The sequence below is a fragment of the Simochromis diagramma genome, unplaced genomic scaffold, assembly GCF_900408965.1.
Source record: "Simochromis diagramma unplaced genomic scaffold, fSimDia1.1 OVJJ01000293.1, whole genome shotgun sequence".
Classification (NCBI taxonomy): Eukaryota; Metazoa; Chordata; class Actinopteri; order Cichliformes; family Cichlidae; genus Simochromis; species Simochromis diagramma.
This window is the reverse complement of record NW_024386801.1, coordinates 2941285-2960505: the sequence shown is the minus strand read 5'-3', so window position 1 is coordinate 2960505 and position 19221 is coordinate 2941285. Positions and strand designations below refer to the sequence as shown.

The 19221-nt window shown below is 40.9% G+C and overlaps 2 protein-coding genes across 8 annotated transcripts; both read left to right on the top strand.

Moving 5' to 3' along the window:
- Positions 1-561: 561 nt before the first annotated feature.
- On the top strand, positions 562-10649 carry mlc1 (modulator of VRAC current 1). Of its 6 annotated transcripts, none has more exons than XM_040025133.1 (12): positions 562-667; positions 6008-6328; positions 7590-7679; positions 7845-7898; positions 8012-8113; positions 8255-8356; positions 8476-8547; positions 8637-8753; positions 8877-8933; positions 9226-9348; positions 9511-9681; positions 9888-10649. In XM_040025133.1, the coding sequence occupies exons 2-12, from the start codon at positions 6071-6073 to the stop codon at positions 9966-9968; spliced, it is 1227 nt and encodes a 408-aa protein (XP_039881067.1). In that variant the 5' UTR covers positions 562-667; positions 6008-6070; the 3' UTR covers positions 9969-10649. The 6 variants fall into 6 exon arrangements, with proteins under 6 accessions (XP_039881067.1, XP_039881068.1, XP_039881069.1 ...); XM_040025134.1 differs by lacking the exon at positions 562-667 and adding an exon at positions 3386-3443; XM_040025135.1 differs by lacking the exon at positions 562-667 and adding an exon at positions 5341-5680 and having other exon boundaries at positions 9891-10649.
- A 1362-nt stretch (positions 10650-12011) lies between these two features.
- panx2 (pannexin 2) lies at positions 12012-18941 on the top strand. 2 transcript variants are annotated; one of them, XM_040025126.1, is made up of 6 exons: positions 12012-12155; positions 14324-14887; positions 16064-17178; positions 17452-17587; positions 17824-18009; positions 18192-18941. In XM_040025126.1, the coding sequence occupies exons 2-6, from the start codon at positions 14659-14661 to the stop codon at positions 18506-18508; spliced, it is 1983 nt and encodes a 660-aa protein (XP_039881060.1). In that variant the 5' UTR covers positions 12012-12155; positions 14324-14658; the 3' UTR covers positions 18509-18941. The 2 variants fall into 2 exon arrangements, with proteins under 2 accessions (XP_039881060.1, XP_039881059.1); XM_040025125.1 differs by having other exon boundaries at positions 14221-14887.
- The last annotated feature ends 280 nt before the right edge of the window (positions 18942-19221 follow it).

The window sequence follows — 19221 nt, the reverse complement described above, 5'->3', positions numbered from 1 at the left end:
TCAAGAGCAGAATACGATACAAAATGAAGGAAAGGTGGCAAAAGCAATGGGAGGAGGAGAGGAAAGGGCGATGGCTGTACAACATCCAAAGGAAAGTGGGGGAAATGAGAAGTGCAGGACGAAACAGGAGAGAGGAGACGATTATATCTCGACTGAGATTTGGACACACTGGCTTAAATAGCACATTATTTTAATAGGTAAACACTGTACAGGGGAGTGTGACTGCAGTAGGGAACAGGAAACAATAGAACATGTTTTATTGCATTGTCAGAAGTATGATATGGAAAGGAGACAACTGATCAAAAAGCTGGACGATATGAAAGTGAAGTTGGACTTGTTTGATTTATTTCGCGTGAGCTCTATAAGTGAAAGTTATCAGGCTGTATTTTGGTTTTTAAGGCAGACTCATTTGTTCGGGAGAATTCGAGTATTTAATTTTATTTATTTATTTATTTATTTATTTAGTCATTTAGTCAGTTAGTCATTTCGGTCCACACTCCACACCAGTTGGTGGTGATAATGCACCATTTTGCTGTTTGCCAACCGCCAATAAACGCTATACAGAAGAAGAAGAAGAAATAGCCCTGGCAGGGCTATTTCGCAGTGGTAACTGCTGATAATCACGAGGCTACCGGCTACTGGCAAAAATAATGAAGGAAATTGGATGGTAAGCCAATTTCTGTCTTAGCGCATTTGTGCCGCTATGTGTTTTTGTGGTCTTCTTTTGTGGCTCTTTCACTGGTCAGAGCGTGGTGAAACTTGGTGTTTGGAATTGGTGATAGCTCTGGAAGATAACTAGCCTTTCTTTAGCGGTTACATGAAGTCTGAAGAATTTCTGGTTTGGTTTTGTTTGTTTAGCAGACTTTTAGCATGTTTTACATAACTGCTCGTTTAATCGTGGCTTGTTTTCGTTGTGTTTGGTGGTTGTAGAAATGATTTATATGAGATTTTATGGGGCGCAGTTTGTAAAGTGAAACATGCTGAAATTAACGGCAACATTTTTCCACATTTAGCTCAAAACCTTACAAAAACATGTTTTTTCGAGTAATCTTTTACAACATTTAGTAAAATATTTGTAACTTTTCATCAAATGTTAAATATTAAATCTAAATGTTAAATATTAAATCTAAATGTTATATTTAAATCTAAATGTTAAATGTTAAATCTAAATGTTACAGAAAACTAAATATTTAGGCTAACATGCAAATTTATTGTACGGATCAACGGAAATACCAAAATAAAAGCTTCCCGAAAACCTCCGGTGCAAAATTGTGTCTGCTCTCCCCCTCACTTCTCCCCGCCATGTGCTGCTTCACTTCTTGCCTACGACCATGTCCAGCGATTTTGCTGGACATGTGCTGCAGTGATTGTGAAGTGGAGACTGCAGCTGCTAAGAGTGCACTACTGCTGAACCTTTGGATGGCCGACAAAACGGATCTTCCGATGTTTTCAGCTAAATCGCCGGACGTGCTTTCTCATGGTCCGCGCCAGGTTATGGCTGAATTCCAGTGGAATGACGGTCCCGCTATAGTAGACGTTCCAGCCCTAAACCTAACCTTAACCATAACCTTATTCCTAACCTTTACTAGCAGTTAAATGACATAAAATAGTGTTTTCCAAAGCTATTTTTAGAAAATGAACGAACATGTGTAGATTGAGTCCAAACGGTTCTCATGTGCTCTCCTTTTTCCGATGCAGTCATTTAGGAACGTGTTGGGTACCCGAAAGCATAAAATGTTAACAATTTGTCACCTAGCGAAAATTATTATGCTATTATTATTAGGGAGTGAGAACGTGTCTGACCACTACCGGCACACTTTTGCACCGGAGGTTTTCGGAAAGCTTTTATTTTGGTATTTCCGCTGATCCGTGCAATAAATTTGCATGTTAGCCTAAACATTTAGATTTAACATTTAACATTTAGATTTAACATTTAGATTTAGATTTAAATATAATATTAAGATTTAACATTTAACATTTAGATTGAATATTTAACATTTAGATTTAACATTTAAAATTCCGTTTTAAATATGAAAAGTTACAAATATTTTACTAAATGTTGTAAAAAAAGGACTTGTTTTGAGCTAAATGTGGAAAAATGTTGCCGTTAATTTCAGCATGTTTCACTTTACAAACGGCGCCCCATAAGATTTTAGCTGAGATTCAGAAGTTTCTGTGGATACCACACATGTCGGGACTTATATTTCTGACCCCGTGTTATAACCGATTAAACATGATCTCCTCCTTTTTTCCGGTACCGGGGTCGTGGGGCTTAAGTGGCTAAATTACAGCTGTGGCAATGTGCAAATTTTGCAATGACAGAAGAAGAGACCTGGCCTCCTTAGAAGGGACCCATCCAACTAGTGATGTGCGAATCCTGAACGAATTGTTCAATACTCGAGAATCACTTTACTGACTCGTGAATCATGATTCACAAGCCCAACTGACTCACTGACTCATCCCTGTTGCTGTTAGCAAACTAATTTAATTAGTAGAAATATATATATATATATATATAGATTATAATTCAAATTGTGTGGAAAAAAAGCAACAGCCAGTTTCTTAATAAAAACATTTCTGCTCTGAACTGGAAGAAAAAACCCTGAGTAGAAAGCTCACATCAAGACAATAGCTCCTTGGTTCACAGTAGCATCGCTCTGCTAACATGCTAACAGCACATTTGAGTCACTCACCCCCTCCCTCCCTGTGCTGAATCGTAGCATAAACAATCACTCACTCACTCACTCACTCACCCCCTCCCTCACCCCTCCCTCCTGGTTCACAGCTTCTTCTTCTTCTTCTTGGTTGGCAAACAATGTTAAGGAACAGCTCAGTGGACATTTAGATGAGAAAACATATTTGACACATTTGGGGGAAATACTAATAAAATAAAAATAAATAAAATAAATGTTCCCTTAAAAAATCTTTTTTTTTTTTTTGCTCCTTTTTGCTCTATAAAAATAGTTGTTTTTCTTTTTCAATCACTCATCTTAGCAGTAGGATTTACATGAAAAGAGAAACAAATTAAGTTTGAGTGAAAATGTACATTTTTTGCACTCTCTGGTCAACTGACTCAGTGACTCAAATGACTCAAAAAATCCGATTCACTTTGGTTAGTGACTCATTCAAACTCAATTCAGTAAAAAGAATCACATTTACCATCACTACATCCAACTTGGTCTTGAGTACTGTTCCTGAAATAAACATGGTCTCTGTTATTTCTAGAGTAATAAAGTTTCTTTTAATAAAGACAGTCCAGCTATATGCTATCAAATATGTTATGAAAATAGGAAATATGGTAAAGAAAATACATTATTGTGTATTAGAAACTGTTTTTCAAATTTTTAGAGCATTTCTAGAACACCCATTCTGTTGTATTTTTCAGACCAGTGTTAACCAAAGTGTGAGCAGTCACCACCTCATGGGCCATGAAGATACTGCAGGTGGGCCCTAAAAATTGCAGACGTTTTAAAAAAAGATAAGATAAGAAGAACTGTATTTATCCCGAGGGAAATTCTTTTGTCATACACATGCTCAATGTAGCAAGAGAGACAGAGGAATAAGATATACAATATATGTATAATAAGAATAGTAGTATACAATAATATACAGTAGGATAAAAATACGTTTTTAAAACAAAATCAGTTAACTGAAATACTCATTTATTACAAAATGTAAAAAGATTTAGTAGACAGGGACATATCCCATATGGAAAAGATATATATAAATCATATAAAGTTTGTATCTGTCTTGTGTAAAACTTGTATGAAAAGCATACAAGAGTGAAAACAGATATAAGATCCCTTGAAATATTATATAAATGAAACTTGTATGTTTTGGATACTTACTAAAACAATATATGAAAGTAATGAGAAAGTGGCCACTTTCATGAGTAAATCATATAAGCCTTATATGATTCACTATATGAAGTAGGCCACATCTTATGCAAGTCTTTTATAAGTTTTTACTATTTCTTTTCCATATGGGATAATTTAACAAGTAAACTTTTGTAATCCTTAATCCTCTTGGATCTTAACCTGAATCTTAATCTAAAGCTGTTGATGGAGAATCAAGTTCAACGTCAGTCACGAGTAAAGACTTGGGTGGGCTGCAGAAGATATTTGCATTTCAAACTCGGGCAGTGGCAGTCTGAGGTTTGGAAATGATTGTTATGTGCAAATTTAAGCACTGGCCAGATGTGCTTGAAATGTCATAGTAGTCTGTGGTGTAGAATGGAGTTAGAGTGGGAAGCAGGCAGATGCTAATCAGAGTGGAAAAATTAGTTAGACTTAAGTATATCCCTAAAAGTCAAGAGGAACAAGAGAAACAAAGGCTTTTAGAGTGAACAGATAGTTTGTTCTTTTAAAGTTTACACTTCTACAAAAAAGGCTAAAAGCGTTTGTCGCAGACATGCATCCATTTAAAATTACTGTCAAGACAATAGCAGTGCCATTAGAGTAGCTGCTTTTTCATGCCACCCTCCAAACCTAATACTGACATTAATTTATCTTCATTGGACATAAATATCACGAGTAGCATAATACTCTGTTTTGATTTGTTATATTAATATTTGGATATTGATTTGTGTCTCATTCAATCAGTGTTTTCCCGACCCTCTGCCTTCTCCAAGGGCAGTTTCAAAATGCTCTCTGAGTGGTCATGGTATTTGCAGTGCGTGTGTGTGTGTGCGCGCATGTGTGTTGTGTTTTGGGCAGGGAATGGCAAGGGCTGTGGTGACAGCAGTTGTTAAGGAGTCGCCATGGTTACCACCACCAAGGAACAATGTTGAACGGAGAATGCTTGGCTGTGTTAAAGACACAAAGGAATCCCGAGGTGCTCACATATGTAGACATTTAAACACGGACACAATTAACACACACCCACAAAATGTTGTTATCCAATTGGATTTAGTCCTTAATGAGTCATTAAGAGATTCTTATATGGAGCAGAAATGATCCATCATCAGATTAGCCGTGTCACACAAGGGACCATGTGATTAGGCCATGGAAATGTCTCTGTCGCCTCTTTTCTAAAGCACTGCTGGGCATCTTAATTTAGTGGGCTGTGAAGTGCAGTGAAACACTAAGTAACACAGAGGGAAGTTGTGAGGGGGAACACAACAGGGGGACGCACTCAACTGTAGGCAAAAAACAACAGTTTGATTCTGCACTTGTGCGAATTTCTACTTGCTATGAATGTGACTTTCTAAATTTCTTATGTGCTCAATTCTGAAGGCCTATTGTTCAGTTTTGTGAGTGCCTTGATGTGCATGTGTGGCTGCATGGGCAAAAAGGAGGGTAAAGAGGGTGTTTGCCCTTCTAACTCTGCCCCCAGTGCGAGCCCCTTCATCCTCCCCTTGTTGTCATGCACAGCCGCTCTCTCTTTGGCACAAAGTAGGCTGGCAGCACAAGAGCCATGTGTTTTAGCTCCACGCTTTGATGGGTTCAAAAAACTTTTCAGAACTGTTTCTGAGTAACGCCGTGTAACGGGAAAGAAAGAGAGGAAAAGAGGAGGAGAGTGGGGGTGCAAGAGGCTGCAAGTTGCGAGGGAGAGAGATGGGGAGCAGAAGGAGCTTCGAGCAAAGACAAACTGTCTTCTTTGTGGTTATATGATTCCAGTTCTTGAAAGATACATTTCCTGGAAAATAACTGGGAAGATTTTGCGAGACAAACAACAGTAGGTGAGTTCAGACAAGCAAAAAAGAAGCAGTGGAATGTAGAGTAAGTTCTCTTGGCTTGAACCGACAGAAACAAGGGGAGGGGTGTGGGGTGTTTTTGTTACACTGCATGATTAGTAGCCTAATGGCATACTTTCTCTTTATTTAATGTGATTTTAATTGATTTTCCCCTGAAAGCCCCGATCTGAGAGCTCCGATTGCCATCATCACTTTTTACAATTACTGGACCTCTTGTTGAAAGGAACGATCGTAAAGAGAAACATGATGAGAAGACGAAGAGCTTGTCCTTGTTTGGAATGTGATATTGTGTTTTTTCATTCTTTCCCACAGGGTGTTTTCTTCACTCCATACTTTTCATCCTGCTACTGAAGCAAGCCACCAGCCACTTTAACAATGCAGCGCGAAGAGCTGTCGGCCAGAGAGGAGTTCACCTACACCCACATGCCCACTCTGGAGAGAGGAAATGGGACACTGGGACGACGGGGTGACCGGGGAGCTGAGAGAAGGCCAGACCGAGGGGAGCGGGATAGGTCTGAACGGGACAGCTACACAGTGGACGTGAGGGCCAGTGACCTGCAGCTGGCCCAGCCGGAGCCCCTAAAGCACCCCTGCTTCAGCTACAGGGCCTGGCTCTACAGTGTCCTCATAGGGGTGAGAGGAAAGACAGTCAGGGGAAGCAACGGAAGCACACTACAGGATTTTTCTATTTAGTCCATAACACACAGATTTAAAGTTTGGGGTGATTCCTTTTTTTGAGTAGCCCCAATCTTGAAATTTTGAGTGAGAAGTGGCAACAAGAAATCCTGTTTTGTGCTTCCACAAGGAAAGAACACCATGATGGGGTTGTTTCAATAATTAAAATGTTAGCAGATCAATTTTGGGCATGTGTGTATTGTGTTACACTATTTAGACAAAAATATTGGACCGCCTAAAAGCTCTTTTAGGACGTCCCATTCTAAATCTGTAGGCATTTTAAGGACTTTGCCCCTTCTTTAGCAACTATAATACCTTCCACTCTTCTGAGAAGCCTTTTACATAGAAAATCTGGCTGTGGAAATTTTTGCCCATTCATCCAAAAGATCATTTAGGTTGGACACTAATGCTGGAATAGATGACCTGGCTGAAAATCTCCCTTATAGTTCATCCCAAAGGTGTTCTGTGGGGTTGAGGTAAGGCCAGTCATGTTCTTCCACAGCAAGCTCACCTAGCCAGTCCTTACTTTGTGCACTGCAGCACAGTCATGCTGGAACATAAAAGGGTCTTTCCCATGAAGTTAGATGCACATAATTGTCATGGTAAGCATCAAGACTTCTCTGCACTGGAACTGGAAGGGAGCCAAAGCCCAACCCCATATTATTATTGAGTTCAGTGATTAAGAGATGTGGCCCAATACTCTTGTGCACATAGTGTAAGTGTGAGCAGACACACCCAGCTCAATGCAAGGATCAACGCGGGGAAATTTTGAAAGTTTTGCAGTGTGTAAATTGCTGCACATTGGAAGAAGCTGAACTATACAGACACTACCCTAGATAGAAATGAAGTTTGGTTAACTAAAAGTAGTCTCCAATACTTTGTAAAATGAAAAAGATCATGCCGACTACACAAATGTATATGAGAAAATCTAATACATACTTGTAAACGCTACATGCCAGAAAATTGTTGCTCAAACTAAAACCAAATTGTGTTTATTGCAAAAAAAAACGTACCCACTTTGACGCAGATCATACTAGAAACAAGAGTCTTGGTGGGGCTGTTGCACCAGGCAGGATGATGCAGTTGGCTTAGTTACTTCTCAAATGGCTCGTGTGTATGAGAGAGGAATTCTTGCACAGTTTTACCTGCTGAATGCATTTATGACCCTTTTAATTGTGTATACATGGCTGTATGTGTGTGTGCGTCGGTGTGTCCTCAGGGCTGTCTGCTCATCACATCTGGTTTCTCTCTGTACTTGGGAAATGTGTTTCCTGTTGCCATGGACTACCTGCGCTGTGCTGCGGGCTCTGTAAGTGACCATCACAGTTACTTTAATCACATGCTGATATTGCTTTGAAAGCTAGCATACCTTGCGGCATCTTTCACACTCTTTATACAGGAGTCATGTCAAAAATGGCAGTAATGGTCTTCATAGATAAATTCAGCAGCTCTTTTTTGTTGGTATTCTTCACAGGGCATCCCTGCAGCAATAGCTAGTTTTGCTATTGCCAAGAACAGACACGTTGCAGTGAGTAAACAATGAACTCATCAAAGGCTAAACAGATAATTATGTCTTAATGGTTTTTAATTTAAGCTTTTACCGAAGCATGATACTAATTAGACTCTCATGTTTCCTTTAAGGTGTCAGATTTTCAAGTGGTCTATGTGTCAACATTTGCTGTGACGACCACATGCCTGGTTTGGTTTGGTTGTAAGCTGGTCTTGAACCCCTCAGCTGTCAATGTAAATCCATCTGTATCGAAAACTACATGTCCTTTTGGATGCACAAACACAAACATTTTGAGTTATTCTTTTATATTTTGTTTTCTCTTTTAGCAGTTGTGTCTCTGTTCTCGCCCCCTAACATGTTCTGTCTGTTCTCAGATTAACTTCAACCTTATCCTGATGATCTTGTTGGAGGTGTTGATGGCCAGCACTGTCATCCTGTCAGCCCGCTCTGCAGAGGACTGCTGCTGCCACAGGAAGGTGTGTGAGTGTATGCATGTCTACATGAGCGATTTTTTTGTTTTTTGTTTATTTGTTTGTTTTTGTTCCCTTTCATTCTTTCATCCTAAACAATTTTCATTTTTCTATCCATCCTCCAGTCGGGGTCGTACGACAGGCCTGTGATGATCAAACCTGCAGTCTTCCCCACTCGGCTCCTTAAAGCATACTCTGTGAGTAAACTTGCATATAAATAAGTATAACTATATAACCTATATATGTATATGTTTTTCTTTTAATCCATAACTGATGTCTGCAACAGGTAATTGAAGTGATTGTAGGAATCTCGGCTGTATTTGGAGGCATTATTGCGCTCAACATGGACGCTTTGTTGCCTGGTCCCTACTTGTCTGTTACATTTTTCTGGATCCTTGTGGCTGTAAGTTGGCTTAATAAAGCTTACTGTTTTTTAAGGCACTTGTGGCCACTCATAATGATAAGGTATGTTTAAAATGACTGACGAGCAACTCAATCGCATAACATTACCTGTTATTCTTTGCAGTGTTTCCCCAGTGCTATTGCCAGTCATGTTGTGTCAGAATACCCTAACAAATGCCTGGTGAGTACAATAATCTGATATCTGCAGGATCTGTGAGATTAGTGCAGTGTGAATGTAAAGCTGTTATACCATGGAGTTGGTTTTAAACTTGAAATTCATATACTTCAGTGTTTTATGACTTTGTTTTCAATCTAAACTTTTTCCTCCTGCAATTTGCTATCATGTGGGTGCAAAATGTCATTGGAGCAAGTATAATTTCATCTAAATACCACATCTATTTCTTCTTTCTACTGGCTTTTTGTGTTCTTTTTTCCACCTTTCTTCTTTCTGCTCTCAACCCTGTATCTCTCAGGTGGAGGTGTTGATTGCCATCAGCAGCGTGACGTCTCCTCTGCTCTTTTCAGCCTCTGGCTTCCTCTCTTGCAGTGTGATCAGCTTTATTGAAATATTCCTGCATGATGTGCCTACAGCCAAAGTGAGTGAAAATATATGGTTGTGTTTTTATTTTCAAGAGTTATCCACTTAGCTCTGGCGTCATTTAAAAAAAATACAGGAGCTGGGGAAGTAAATCATGAGAAATTACTTTTAAAACTACACCAATTTCACATATATGTGCTTGTCTCTCTTTGTATCCCAGCAATCCTATGACATATTGCTGCTGATTCTGATGGTGCTGCTGCTGGTGCAGGCAATTCTTACTTCAGCCACTGTGGTGCACTGTGCCACCTACAAAAGTCAGCTTCGCATGGGAGCTCCAGAGTGTGATGACAACATTCAGACCCAGATGCATTACTGTGAGGTATGCCAGGTAAACACACCCATATGTGCAAATCCTGCTCTTGTCTATATCACTACTTACAACAACAGACATTTACTGATGAGTATAGCATCAAGGTATACCACATGTAAATGCATATGTATCAATTAATGAACTACATGCAAAAATAGCACAGGACCACTCGTGCTCAACACCTGATTCCTCTGAATATTTTCTTTCCTTTTCATCCTCCACAGCAGCAAACATCAAATGGAGCGTTGCAGGATTTTGACAAAGACAGAGCTTGGAAGGCAGTTGTGGTCCAAATGGCTCAATGAAGAGAACATCCAGGAATTTGGAGAGACCTGGTGATAGAAGAAGGGTAAAACAAGCGCTATAAGCTGCAAATACAAGAGTATAATCAGAAGACAGAGAATATTAGAACAAGAGGGAAAAGCAGTATTGGAGATACGGAAAACTGGAGACTGGAATAAAGAACAAAATACACAAAAATGAAGCAAAGATAGGAGAAAAAAAATTGAAACCGTGTACTTTGTTTTGCTTTTGTTAGTGTTTTTTTTTCTTACATAGATAATGCTTTTATGTGTGTTTTCCATATTGGTACCACTGTGGTATTTTTTGTGGTCAGGAGATTTAATGTATTTTTACACTGTATGCTAGTTGCATTGAAAATATGCGAGTCAACGGCAAGTAATAGAAAATGTCCCTAGCACAAAATTGAAACAGTTCTTTATATATCCTAATTTGAAACAGTTTTCTGCCCGTTCACATGTTGGTGACTAATCATGGTGGAAGATGCAACAGATGCAAAAACTAATGAAGTGTATTTAAATCCATGGCAAAGTCTAACTCCGTAGCCAGGTTCCTTGTGTGGTAGTTTTTACAGGAGAACTGCTTTAATATAGCCGATGTGCAGCAGTATCAACTGATGTAAATGATACTAACTGAAAGTATGCCTTGTGCAAAATAAAATGCCATCAGCACTAAGTATGTCAAGAGTAAATTTGTGTACGTGTTGAATGTTTTTTATGAATGGGAAATGGGTTTTTTCTGTGCTGGGAAAACCAAGAACAAGAAAAAAGTCTTCATCTGAAAATAACTTTCATGGAAATGTTGTTCAGATATTATCTTATAATTTGATACCAAGCTGTGAGGTGGAATTTATGTGTGTATCGATTTAATTGCAATAACTTCAGCACCCCTGTGTTTGCATTTGGACATGAAAATTGCCTTCTCATATTGTTATATTTATTAACTTCATTTCCTTTCCTTCCTTTATCAATTTTCCCGCATCCCTCTGCTCCTGTGTCTGTCTCTGAGCTAGACACCTCACATCTCTTACTCATATTAAAACTATAAAGGAGGAGGAAATGGGGTGGTCACTATAACGATGTCTGGTCAGTTTTGGCTTGTCAAATATGAATATAATTCTCATCACATCAGGTCATTATTATTATAATAATTATTATTATTACTTAAACCGCCACAACAAGACGCTTTATCATACTGCAACATGACCAAGAAGAGAGTGAGAGATGGCAGACGGTGAGGTAAGGATACCCTAACCGGTGGAAACCGGCTTGAGTTAAAAGTGTCTGAGACAAAGAAGAGAGAGCATCGATGAAGCTGTCCTGTACAGGAGTGTTGTGCTCTGCAGCAGAAAGTTCATCCGTGACATTCAGCGTGATCAAAAGCAATATATTTCAGTGCACTAAGCATTTTGTGTCGTTTTCCTTTAAGTACTTCTTGAAATTATGGCCTACATAATTTAGTAATAGATGACTAGTTGATGTCCAAAAAAAGCAAAAATGCTCGCCACACCCAGTGAGTTTGAATGACAGACATCTTTCCCATTCGCTGTTTGCGTGTCTCTGTGGCAGTCCCACAGTCACAGATGATGGGCAGGTTGGATAAACCAATATCAGTGGGAAACAAAAGCCTGTCAGTGCCTTGTGGTTTGGTTGTAGACTAAGCTAATGTGGGCTTTGAGTAGACTAATAGCCGGTGTTTGTTTCACTTAGCCTATACTAAAGGCTTCAGTGACAAGTCTTAGCCTTTAAATATAGTAATACTAATAACATTTCGAAGGACTGCTTATTTATATTTAATAGAAGGTTATCTTTTAGAGCCTGTCATATCCAAGAATCCTAAAATCCATAGAGCTGTGTCTATAAGAGGCAGTTTCACAGGTAAACCTTTCAAAATAAATATAATCCGGATATGGATTGGGATATGTTTTTAGCATCTTAGCTCGCCTTTCTGTCTGAAATGCGCACTTAATCCTGCGATTCAAAGAGAGGGGATGTGTTGAACTACAGAATCTTAATGTGTTTCTCATCTCTTGTTTCTGAGGAAGAAGCAGGGCGGGGAGGGGAGGGAAGAGGAGAGGGTTGGAGCTGGGGGGGGAAAGGCGGAACAAACCGGTGTGCCTCGGATACATGCTGTAGCTGCTCGCCCGCACTGCAGATTAACTCTTACCGTGCCGGGAGATGCAACGAGAGACGGTGAGTGAATTTTGTTTTTGTTTGTTTGTTTGTTTGTTTGTTTTTCCTGAAAGCTTGCACATTGTTCCGTTTTTTGCACCAGAGCAAGAAATGTAGCGGTGGTTCATCTGGTGCGGACAGGTACACAGTTCATACAGGTATTCAGCATCCTGAGCATCTCCTCTTCTGTCTCTCTCACACACGGAGCAGCTCACACACTCACACATACTTTCGCTTCCTCTGACACACACATTGAATCGCTACACTTGATGTTGTTTAGCGGCTCGTCTCTGGCTGGCTATTCGGGAACTATCCACCGCGCGGGTGCTGAAAGGGGTCGTCATTTGCAGGCAGCTGCAATTCACTGCAATGCCATGTCTGTGGTGAAAGTGTCCTCCTGGTTTTTCTAGTGTCTTGGAACTGATAGTCAAGAAACAGCACTTAAAAGCGTCCTAGCAGAACACCGACTAAGGGCATGGTGATCTTCTCAACCCAAATAAATCTTCCTGCAGGTGTTTCCGTCAGAGACTGACACAACTGAGGAAACCGTAAGGGTGATGACATCGTCTCCTGTGCACTGTTTAGGGCATATAGAGAACGTTGTCTAAACTCTGTTCACTGGACTGTTATCTGATCACATTTGTGAGAAGACATCACATCAGTCCTGAAAGTTCTTCCTTCCTCAGCTATCATTAATTAATAATGGATGAATGGAGCTTCTCTCCTTCAGCTCTTGTCCCGGAGCCTGGCTCTGTGTCTTTGTAGCTGACTGAACTGGCCAAACTCTAGCTGGATGTTGTAGTAGCCAAGAAATCTGGGATTCCCTCTCTAAACACTGGTAGCATTGCCCAACTGAGGAGTATAATCTGTCTGACTGGACCAGTGCCAGTGGCTCGCAGACGGCAGTGCAGCTTCCAGCTGAGCTCCCGAAATGGGTGTTCTACCCCTTTAAATTTAAATTATGCAAACTTTACTTCTTCTCTGATCTTCCATGAGATAGTCTTTGAGGGTAAAAATAAATCTTGACTGTCATGAGGCAGTTGAGAAAATAGTTTAAAGTAAATGTTTCATACCTCACGAGAGACATCTTCTTCTCTATTTCAGATATAGAACCAGTGATCTCAGCATTAACCTGTGCAACCTTGAATATTATACTCTGCTGTAATTTCAAAAGAATCATCTTCTTGTGATCCTTCTCACTGCTAAGCATGTGCTTTAAAGCTGGCAGCTAATTGTCCCTTTTACCCACGAAACCACATTCTCAAGGTTGTCCTCATCAAGATATTAGGTTACATTTTGAGCCTCAAATTGAGCGCTTTAAAAAAAGATTTCATATATGAACTGTGTTTTTACATAAAGACAGATTGGAAAGGAGGCCAGTGGGAGTAACGGCAAGGGGGGGAAATGCAGAAGCAAGAGGGATTGTTGATGGAAAGTGGTGATGTATTCAAACTCCGCATAAAGCGAATTTGTAAGAGCTTCCTGTGAAATGACCAAGCAAGGTTAAAGCATTTCCATAGTTACAGCCCTGACCATGCATGCATTCAATCTCAAATAGCCACTCTCAGACGCACACGATAAGCCACACATGATAACCCCCTGATGTCACTGACAAGTGTCGGGGTTCATCTGACATCCTTGTGTGAACATGTTGTTCCAGAGAGTCCAGAGAGGAGCGGGGTGAAATTTGAAACAGAGTCAGTCCCCAAGATATCAGGCCTTTAATGTATTAACACAAATAGACGCTTCATCAAAGTATGCTTTAAACAGTTTAAAATTAAAATAGTCCTCTGAGTATAAACTTGCCCTTTAGTGTCCTTGCTTGATCAAAGACAAAAATCCTCCTCACACTTCACTGGTCAGAGAGGGAGGATTAGAAATCCCTGGCCACATGACTGCATTAAAGAGGACGATGGATGGGAACAGAGAGCCTTCTGGAAGAAGGTGCGAAGCAGTATCAATCAGACTGTTGCTCTTTTAAATTACGCTAATATGCTATTGTACATTCAATGACAACTTGCACCTCGGTGTACCTTTATAGAAATGAACACACTACACTTCCCTTAACTTGTTGTCTGTCTTTCAGGAAAGGACTGGTCACTGATTCTCCTTTCCCAAGCTCATGTAACAACTCTCCCTGGGGTTTGCAAGAACACATCCCTAAACTCAGCTCATTTCTCAACCTGCAGCACAGGGTCTGCAGACTGAGGCCAGACGCTGTAGAGGCACACAAACATGGGGATGCACAACGGAGAGGCTGAGTGAGCAGTGCACATTATGTCTGTTTGTCTGCAACAGAAGAGCTGCATGAAACGGTAGAAGAGTCTGAGACCTGAAGAACACAGGCCACACAGTATGACCCACTACTTTTCCACACAAGGTGACAGGGGCTGAAGCTGGCCACACATTCCTGCGCACGTGTGGCTTCTAGCATTGTTTTGACGAGTATCTAACTTCATCAGGGAGTGTCTAGTCTCCCCTCTTGCCCAGAGGGGGGTTGTGGTGTGCATTATTTTTGTTCCGGATGCAGAACATCCTCGATCAAAACTTGGACATGGCTACAGCTCTACTTGCAGGCGAGAAGCTGAAGGAGCTGATCTTGCCGGGTTCCTCTCAGGATGAGAAGGGCGGGGCACTGGCTGGCCTCATGGTGCAACTCAAGCTGGAGCTTCCTTTTGATCGCGTTGTTACTATAGGGACGGTCATCATCCCCATCCTGCTAGTCACCCTGGTCTTCACAAGGAACTTTGCAGGTGAGCTGCTAGAGGGGGGTTCATTGCTAAAACCACACCTGCAGCTGTTTGCCCTCTGACCGCTTTTGATCAGAGAAAGGTTTTGGCTGCATACATACAGTAGTAAGAAGTGTAAGCTGGAAACAAGGCATAAAAGAGAAGGGAGCAGTATGGTGCAGAGCAAAAAAGGAAAGCTGAAATACTAGATGCCAGAGAGAGAAGAAAACAGATTGGAGAACTGAGGGAGTGAAAGTGATTACAGATTTAGGAGACAAGGGTGGGTTTGGGTAGAAGACAGAGTGAAAACCCAGAGAGGAATGTCAGTTCATTGCTGAGTCAGGCTCTGTGTAGCATGTAACCAGCTGGGACTATGTGTTTAAACAGCAAGTCAGTGGATGTGCAGAAGAGTTTATTATTTTTGAGGAAACTCAGCACAAAGATGGTGCCAGCATTCTGTGAATGAAACAAGTGTTGTCATTGCACACATTATCCTTATCCCTAATAACAATAGAATGCATGTTTATTTAAAAGAGAAAATCTAATAACCACTGATAATAACAGAGGTGACAGTGCTTAGTTTGAAAGATTAAATGGAACTGGTGATCCCTCAAACCTTTTAGTCTTGTACATAATGGACAGTGAAGTGATCTGGGTGTTCTCATTTCCTCTGTGAGAGCCTGAAAGGTGCTTCTTTCGTTTCAAAATGTGGCTTGAGTATGATCAGAGACACACAATGCTTTGTGTTGAATGGGTTCTAAAAGATGAGATGAGAGTACTGATTAAAAATGAATGATGAGAAATGTGCAAGATATTTCCTAGAGAATGTAATGAATCACTGAAACATGTGTCTACTGATTCACAAGTCATAGGTTTAGCTTGAAGAAGAGCTATTATTTTAACTGTTTGTAAGGATCTGCAGTGTTTTGCAGAGCCATGTTATGGTTCAGTTTTGACTCCTGTTACTGTATGTTGCACATGCATCCATTTCCAGATATCACTTTTAAATAAGTAGCATAGATATCATTGTTACTTAGAGCTGATGTTATTAAAAGTATTTCTGCCTGATCTTACATGTCATTTACTTACTAACATGTTGTTACTAACAGAAATAAGGAGAACAGTTTGCAGCACAATTTATTATGAGATATAATTTGAAGAAAAGTTTGGACTGATTCTTTATACTTGTACTTTTCTCAGAGGAGTCCATATACTGTTACACACCACACAACTTCACTCGAGACCAGGCACTGTATGCAAGAGGCTACTGCTGGACAGAGCTTCGTGATGCTAAACCTGGTATGGAGCCAGCTGAGTGGCCTTCGCTGTTTGAGCACAAGTTCCTCCCCTATGCCCTGCTGGCCTTTGCGGGAATCATGTACATTCCTGCTTTGGGCTGGGAGTTCCTCGCCTCGACAAGGCTCACTTCAGAGCTCAATTTCCTGCTTCAAGAGATTGATAACTGCTATCATCGAGCTGCTGAGGGCCGGGCCCCAAAGATCGAGAAGCAGATCCAGTCCAAAGGGCCGGGCATAACTGAGCGGGAGAGGAGGGAGATCATAGAGAATGCAGAGAAAGAGAAGAGCCCTGAGCAGAACCTTTTTGAGAAATATTTGGAGAGACGAGGCCAAAGCAACTTTTTGGCCAAGATTTACCTGGCTCGCCATCTTTCTATTATCTGCCTCAGTTCAATACCCATTTCCTACCTGAGCACCTACTATGCCCGCCAAAGGCAAAATGAGTTCACCTGTGCACTAGGTGAGCACCCAGACATTAGCAGCTATCCAGAGCTGAAGCTCAGGGTCAACTGTAAGCTGCCTGCTGTGCAGCTGCAGCGCATCATGGCAGCAGTAGATATCGCTCTACTCTGCACCATGAACCTCATCATTCTGGTTAATTTGCTGCATCTTTTTGTGGTACGCAAGTCCAACTTTGTATTCGACAAACTCCATAAGGTTGGAATTAAAACGCGGCGACGCTGGCAGAAGTCTCAGTTCTGCGATATCAACATCCTGGCCATGTTCTGCAATGAGAACAGGGATCACATTAAGTCGCTCAACCGACTGGACTTCATCACCAATGAGAGTGACCTCATGTACGACAATGTAGTCAGGCAGCTGCTGGCTGCACTTGCACAGTCCAACCATGATGCCACACCCACTGTGAGGGAATCTGGGATCCAAACAATTGATCCCAATATGGATCCTTCTGACCTCGGGGTTCGAGAGATGGGTGGTGAGCCGCTGGTCGTCAAACGACCTCGTAAGAAGATTAAATGGATCCCATCCTCAAATCCTCTTCCTCAACCATTTAAGGTAAGGAAACATGTTTCTGAATGCAAAATGTACTATCCTCTAGAAGCAGATTGACCCTTACTTTAAATATTGACTCAGTGGAGCGCACATACTCTAGGCCATAATCCTTCAAATGGTGTAATAGTAACTCTTGATAAGGGCCTTTTTCACTGAAGAGGCATAAGAAGCAGCTTTCTTTTAGGACTTACAATATATGCAAAATAGTAAGAAGACTTCATCTGTTGCTGTTGAAGACTTGAAATGACCTCTTTTTATTTTCTGTCCAATGTGAAGGAACCTCTCACCCTGACACGGCTGGAAAATAACACAAAGCAGGAAAAACCCAAACCTCTCAGACGAAAAATAGTGGCAGACAGCATTATTGCACCTATTCTGGATAACAAGAGCACACAGCATCCTTCAACAAAAGGTATCGGGTAGTTTGAATATGTAGTAAGAAAGACATTTTAAAGCTTTTATAATTAGTTTAAATAAGTTAGGCGCACTATCCGACCAGTATGAAACATATGTTCCTATGTATCTAGTATCTTATGTATTATGTAGGCGAATTCTGTGACCATAAAATGAACTGAGACAGTTTAAACAACACTCTTGATGGGTGGTCTCCCCATCTGCTCTAATGATCTACTTATTTTCTGATTGTAGATGTAAGTGGAATGGAGAAAAAGCATACACGCAACTTCTCTTTGGATGTCCACCCGTATATGTTGACAACTCGCAAGCCCAAGGTGGAGACCACAACCACAGAACCTCTACCCTCAGAGCACAACATGGATACAGTGTACCTTGAAGGCACACACACTGTGGTTCATGTGTCCAGTGCAATTACAGGTAGCTCTCATTGTGCTTATGCCTGAGACAGAGATATCACTTCATTTGGATGTGCCTTTCATAGTGCATTTCTACAGCAGGACAGTGGGCATAGCTATTTACTAGCTATTTTGGCCAGCTAATATTTTTACTTTCTTTCTCTTTATCTCCCATTTTTATTCTATATATTTATTTGATTATAGAGAATAAGATTCGCTCTCCAGAATCAACCAACGCTGCCTTCTCTGCAGGGACCCTGTCCACCACTACATATGTAAATGGAGTTAGCCCCAACCCTCCCTCCAGTGAAGATGCACTCAGTCCCAAGTCCTCACCTCAACAACTGGGGCCTTCCACTCAGAAGGAAAATGCTGAGTCTCAACCACCTCCACTAACAAGAGCACCCACACACCAGCTACTGAGTATGCATCGTACTCTCTTTGAGGAAGAAGAGGATGAAAGCGGGAGGGACAGGCTGGCAGAGAGGCCTGGGGAGCTCATCGCTGCAGGAGAATGTTGAGGAAGAGGAGAAGAAGAAGAGGAACCGTGACTGAGATTATTTTCCCTGACACTGCACTCTACACACATAACCTCCATGCCAGTCACCTTCTATCAGCTGCCACCTCTGATCTTTCAATTAACTTCTGTACTTCCAGGATTGTTGGAGCAGAAATGGAATAGATGTGACTTGGGAAGACTCTTGTGGCAAAGCTGAGCTTTCAGAAAGGATAAACTGAGAGATATATGTTTCGTTACCTGTGTTGACCAGGTTATTACTGTAGGAAATGATGTCACACTCATGTCTCAGGATGACTGTGTATAGCTAATCACCCACCAATGAAACCAGCAGTGACATAATTCAACAGGGTGCTACAGTGCAGGGTCACACAGTTATATTGAAAAAGTATATAGACAGGGTAAAGAGCGAGGAGTGACTTTCCTAATAATAATTTAAAAAAAGGCAGACACTTTAGAAATGCAAATCTGCAACATCAAACAAAATGTATTTTAATCACATGATAACGCTTAGTCCCTTTATCCCACTAGCCAAGTAGAAAGGTAGCTCATGCAATACAGTTGTTGAGATCTGCACAATTAATATGCAAAAGATCACAGTATAATTGTGGCAATAATGTATGCGCTTAGAACATCTTATTCCACACGCTGTACATGTATAGACACTGTATATGACTCACTGCTTGTGGGGTGTTTAAATATGACATGTTTCATGGC